The sequence below is a fragment of the Equus quagga genome, chromosome 13 (genome assembly GCF_021613505.1).
Source record: "Equus quagga isolate Etosha38 chromosome 13, UCLA_HA_Equagga_1.0, whole genome shotgun sequence".
NCBI lineage: Eukaryota > Metazoa > Chordata > Mammalia > Perissodactyla > Equidae > Equus > Equus quagga.
Window position 1 is genome coordinate 89,817,895 of NC_060279.1, and position 6,381 is coordinate 89,824,275.

Genomic DNA, 6,381 nt, shown 5'->3' on the forward strand with positions numbered 1-6,381 from the left:
TGACTGACCTCCAGTAAAAACCCTGGATACCAAGGCTCATGCGAGCTTCTCCAGCTGGTGATACTTCAAGAGTGTTGTCAGACATCATTGCTGGGAGAATTAAGTGCTATTCATATGATTCCGCTGGGACAAGATGACTAGAAGCTTCCTGCTGGTCTCTCCTAGACTCTACCCCAAGCCCCTTTTGCTTTTGCTGATTTTAAACCGTATCTTTTCACTGTCATAAACCACAGCTGTGACTATCATGGCTTTGCTGAGTTCTGTAAGAATTCATTGAAACTTCCAGCAAATCTTTGAACCTGAGAGTTGTCTTGGGGGTCCCCTGACACACCAAGTCTTAACCTGGATGGGGGTTTCTGCCCTAACTATTTCTTAAACTGTATGCATTTTGTGACTGCTTCCTATGCATGATGTTAGAATTTAAAAAACTAACCCAGGACTTTATAACTAACTGAAGGTGAGAAAGAAAGGGGAAGGATTAAAAATAAGTTTCTGGGTTGTGGTGACCCAGAAAACTTGCCATGGCTGCTAAGACAACACACAGAAGAGAAATAGTTTCGGCGGAAGCAAAGGGAAGAAGTACTAAATTCACTTTGATCTACTGAGTTTGAGGAACAGGAGGGTAAACTCTCGCTTAGCAGACTGACGTCAAAGCTCAGGAGAAGTGATGAAAAGACTAGAAGAGATCTCACGCCAAGAGAAATGCAGTTGAAACAAGGTGCCGTTTTTCTCCCAAGAAGTTGGAGAAAATTCAAAAGGCTGGTAATCTCCCACATTTGCAAGACTGTGGGAGAATGGGCATTTACACAGGGTTGGACAGAATATAAATTTTTCCCAAGTCACACAGCAGGATGGATTTTTAAATGTATACTCCGTGACCCAGCAATTTCACTTCTAATAATATATCCTAAAAATATATATATATATTAGCATGCATGCATAAAGATTTCTCACGCTACAGCCAAAAGTGGTAAACGACAAGGACATTCTCCTCAGCATTATTTATAGTAGCAAAAGCCAGCAAGCAACCTAAAAACCTTCAGCTGGAGTATAGATGTGTCATAGTTGATGACTACAATGGAATCTTTTGCAACTACCAAAGGAATCGGAAAGATGTTTACTACATAGCAGATTAAGAAAGAAAAGCAAGTTGCCAAAGTTTGTATGATTCCATTTTTGCCAAAAAGAAAAAAGCCAAACAGAACCAAAAAATGATATATAATCCTTTAACACTTATTAATTTAATTTTAAGTTTTAAATTTCTTTTTCTCCCCCTCCCCAAAGCCCCAGTATATAATTGTATGTTCTAGTTGTAAGCTCTTCTGGTTCTTCTATGTGGGACACCGCCACAGCATGGCTACCAACAGATGAGTGGTGTGGTTCAGCATCTGGGAACTGAACCTGGGTCGCTGAAGTGGAGCACGCTGAACTTTAGCCACTAGGCCATCAGGGCTGGCCCTAAATTTCTTTTTATTTACTTTTTTTTGGTGAGGAAGATTGGCCCTGAGCTAACATCTGTTGCCAATCTTCCTCTTTTTACTTGAGGAAGATTGTCTCTGAGCTAACATCTGTGCCAATCTTCCTCTATTTTGCATGTGGGATGCTGCCACAGCGTGGCTTGATGAGCGGTGTGTAGGTCCGTGCCCGGGATCCAAACCTGTGAACCCCAGGCCGCCAAGCGGAGTGCATGAACACAACCACTACACCACTGGGCTGGCCCCTAAATTTCTTTTTAAGAGCTTGCTTTTTTCTTTTTCTAGATGGCTCAACATTATTTGTTAAGAATCCATCTTTTCATCGCTAATTTGTAATTCCAGCCTCAACATGCATTAAATTCTCAAGTGGAATTCCAAGTGTCCATTTCTGACAGTTCCAGGCAGTTCCTTGAATATATTTTCCATGCACTGGGATCGCACTGTTTTATTTATTGAGCCTTAACATCTCTTTTAAACATCTGGTGGAGCCTGCCCTTCTCAGCACTCTCTACTTTTAGAATTTTTAAAGTTATTTCTCTTGTTTACCATTTTTTTCTTTTGGTTTCAAAATAAAAATGTGAGAGTCATCTGTATACAGTAAGTGAAACCATAAAATCACCCAGGGAGAACAATGAGCTATGGACAGAACCCTAGGGAACGCCAATACTTGGAAGGAACACCCCATGATCACGAACATCATTTAATTAAATGAAAATGAATGGACAGGGCAGTACCCACATTCTACTTAATCTCAGTTAACTGAAGAAACTCCACAAAACCACCAGAAATAACCCTCCACCCTCCCCACTTTCTTAGGTGCTCTGTTAGTTTCCTAGGACTGATGTAGCAAAAGTACCTCAAACTGGTTGGCTTAAAGCACAGATATTGATTGTCCCACAATCAATCAATTGTCCCATAATCCCGTTCTGGAGAGCAGGAGTCTGAGGTCAAGATGTCTGCAGGGTTGCCTCCTCCTAAGTCTGCGAGGGAGAATCTGTCCCGTGCGTCTCTCCCAGCTTCTGGTGGTTTGCTGGCCATCACTGGCATTCCTTGGCTTGTAGATGGATCACTCTGATCTCTGCCTTCATCTTCACACAATGTGCTCCTTGCGTGTGTGTGTCTCTGTGCCCAAATTTCCTTTTTTTATAAGGACAAAGTCATTGGGATTAGGGCGTACCCTAATGACTGTATATTTTTTTTTCCTGAGGAAGATTTGCCCTGAGCTAACATCTGTGTCAATCTTCCTCTATTTGGGATGTGCGTTGCTGCCACAGCATGGCTGATGAGTGGTGTAGGTCTGTGCCCAGAATCCGAACTTGCGAACCCTGGGCTGCTGAAGCCAGTATGCCCCAGGGCCGGCCCCCTAATGACCGTATTTGAACTTGACTATATCTTAAAAGACCCTATTTCCAAATAAGGCCACATTCACAGGTACTGGGGGTTAGGACTACAACCTATCATTTTTAGGGGAACACAATCCAGTCCATAACAGGCACCACTCTAAGCAGACGAACCAGAGTCAAATTCTACATGGAATATACTGTCCTCTCTTAGCTCAGGCCCCTGCTGGCTTATATTATATAACAGCACGTGTCTAAGATGATGAATATCTGGAGCACATGGACCAGATTAACTTTATTTACTCTGTCTGCAATTGATTTTAAAAAGTCTGGAGAATGGGAATGGTATGGATGTCATAGAGGGGGCAAGATTCAGAACAGAAGGCGGTTGAGACTGCCCAACCCCAAATACAATTCTATGCTAGCCTGTCCATCAGGTGTCTTGTGAGCCTGCAGGAAAGAGCCAGGACTCAGCGTGGGCTCGGTAGGAAGATGTGATGGATCACCCTCATTTTCCCGAGGTCAACTGATGTGAGAGAACAAACCCGCATTTCAGCAAAGCCTTTGGCTTAGCTTGGCTGAGGTCAGCTGGGAGCAACTCCCCTCCAGTTACCCGCTTCCCACAAGCCTTTTATAGATGGCTCCCTCAATGTGTATGGGAGAGGGGAATCTGGGGGGCTTCTAGTGGAAGAGGAGGGTTCCAGGGTGGAGGTTCTGGTGGGAGAGGGGTTTTGAGTTGGGGGATGGATTTCTTGGGGGGAGATCTCATGGGAGAGGGGGTTGATCTCGTGGGAGAGGGGGTTCTAGTGGTGGTGGGGATTCTGTTGGGAGAAGGGATTCCAGTGGAAGGATTCTGGTGGGAGAGGAGGTTCTGGTGGTGGGGATCCTGGTAGGAGAGGGAGTTTGAGTGGGGGGGTTCTGATGAGGGATTTTGCTGGGGGGGGGGTTCTGTTGGTTTTGCAGAGTTACATCCATTAACAGAACCTTGGTGCAATGCTGGTGGTGGTCACCCTGTCCATTAATCTGTCTCCCACTACAGTGATTCACATGCAACTCAACTGCTACTTCATCTCAGAGGCCATGCATGCAGGGTCGTGTCGCTGAGTTTTTTCTTTAAAACATCTGCCCTTGCGCTGTCCAAGATGGCAGCCACTAGCCACATGGGTCTATTGAAATTTAAATTCAATTACACAAAATTTTAAAGTTCTGTTCCTCAGTCACTCTTGCCACATTTCACGTTCTCAGGAGCCATATCTGGCCCATGGCTGCCATTTTAGACAGTGCAGACAGAGAACATTTCCACCATCACAGAAAGTTCTATGGATGGTGCTACCCTAGGCCCACATGAGGCCTAATTCCTGGCCTCCCACACTACAGCTCCAGAGGGATCTTTTACTTTCCTTTAAAAAATTGTGAAATAGAACATATTTAGAAAAAAATGATAAGATGCACATGCATATTTAACAAATAATTGTAAAGTGAACATCCACGGAAATGTAGCTCTTGATGTCCCTTGCATTTTTTCCCGGTCACAACCCCTTCCCTCCTCCCGGATGTCACCAGTATCCTGACTTCTGTCCTTTTTATGTCCTTGCCCTTCTTTGTTGCTTTACCACCAACGTATGGACACCGAAGCACTGTAGTGTAGGTTTCCTAGTTTGGAGCTTTATATGGATAGGATCACACAGTGTGTCCTTTTTTGGGTCTGGGGTGATGTGATATGACTTAGGTTTTAATAGGATCTTGGGCTGCTGTGAGGAAAACAGAGTTGGGAAGGAGTCCTCCACTCTGTCAGACCCAAACGTTTTTGTAAAGATATTTTTGAAATGCCAAGAGGTGTGCTGGTAAATGTTTAACAACAGGATCTCTAGGAGGAGGAGGAAGAAGAAGAAGAAAAAGAAGAAGAAGGAAGAGGAGGAGGATAAGGAGGAGAAGGGGAGAGGAGGGGGAGGAGGTGGAGGAGGGGAGGCGGGGAGGAGGTGGAGGCGGAGGAGGAGGAGGAGGAGGAGGAAGTGGAGGAGGAGAGGAGGAGAAGATGAAGAGCAAAAGGGAGAGGAAGGGGGGGGAGGGGAGGAGTACGGCCTTGTAAGACTGCGACAGTAGAGGACGTAAAGGTTACTAATGACCTGAGCCTTCCACAGAGCTCTGGGGTGAGAATAACACCCCACGTGATGCCAGGAGATGCAGTAGTGAGGAGACATCGCAGGACAAATACCTCTTATTCTAATATCCCACCAACACAGTCAGCTTCTAGAACCTAAAATGACCTGAGAAACCAAACCCTTCCCTAGGCTGTGGGTATAGAGGCTGAGCTGTAAAAAGAAGCTCTGAGACTAGAGCCCACAGAGCAGTCAGGGGTACAGTGACCAAGGAGGAAGGACAATAAGCAACCTGAAAATAGACACATATTTTCATGTGCTCGTTGACATCCAACTATCATCAGCTGTGAAGCATCTGTTCATTTTTTTTGGCCCATGTTTTCCCGTTTATTTATTTATTAATTTAGAGGAACATTAGCCCTGAGCTAACATTCACCTCGCCTTGTAATGGGTCACGTGGGCGTATGACACACATCCAGTCAATGAGATACGGAGGCCAGCGGCTGGAGGGCTTTAGAAGGTTTCCCTCACTCTTCCAAAAGGGACTGAAGATAAGAACAAACCTCTTTTTGCTGCCTCAAAAGGGTTGGCTGCATGTGACACCTGGGTATGTGGCAGCCCTCTTGGGCCCATAAGGTAGTCAGTCCAAGAGGAGATGATGGCAGTTCAACAAGATGGATGGAACTGGAGTCACTGATGACATTGTTGAGCTGCTGAATTAATTTCCCTGGAGTTGTGCCATCTCTGGTCTTGTGCAAGACACATGAATATATTATTTAAACCAGTGAGTTGGGACTTCAGTTACTTGCAGCCCAAAGCATTCTGATGCAAGAAGGAAGGGTCGTGGTACATATAACCATGTGCTCCTCAGGCCTTGGAACTGATCTTGGGGGAGCCGGGAAAGGAGAAGGAGGCGCCAAAGATGGGCTAACATCAGTGCTTGAGTAGCGGCGACAGGTCTGCTGGGATCCCAATCCACTCGGGCAGGAAGGCCGCCTCTGGTTTAAAGACTTTGAGGAAGGGAGAGTCCGGGAGTGTGTAATTGGCCAGGTAGATGGTCTCTCCACCCGCCAGGTAGGCAGCCCAGATCCCGAAGGTCCCAATGGTCATGACGGTGTGGTTACACTGTGTGAGCAGCGCGAAGTCCTTGGCGGGCGAGCCCTCTTTGCCATCGCCAGCAAACACCACATCGCCATGGGAGGCATCGATGTTTTCCTGACACCAGGCCATGCCGTTGCTGGTGACGACGAAGACGACAGAGCTGTAGCGAGCCCGGAACCAGTCCAGGGCCTGCTCCAGGTATCGCCGATCGGCCACCACGCCCTTCCACACCTGCGGCATGACGTGCACGTAGTCCCCCCGGCGCACGTGGACCCCCACGAAGGTGCTCGGCTGGCTGCCATTCACCTGCAGACCCCGCAGATATTTCTGGGCCTCCTCCCGCACGTGGTCGTGCAGCGTGAACTC

General features: G+C 46.6%; 1 protein-coding gene across 1 annotated transcript in view; it reads right to left on the bottom strand.

Moving 5' to 3' along the window:
• Positions 1-5,802: 5,802 nt before the first annotated feature.
• Positions 5,803-6,381, bottom strand: part of LOC124250347 (galactoside alpha-(1,2)-fucosyltransferase 2-like) — a 4,481-nt gene continuing 3,902 nt past the window's right edge. Inside the window, exon 3 of the mRNA XM_046682149.1 lies at positions 5,803-6,378. Within this exon, the coding sequence (XP_046538105.1) occupies positions 5,848-6,378 (531 nt within the window). The 3' untranslated portion in view covers positions 5,803-5,847. The remainder of the gene's footprint in view (positions 6,379-6,381) is intronic.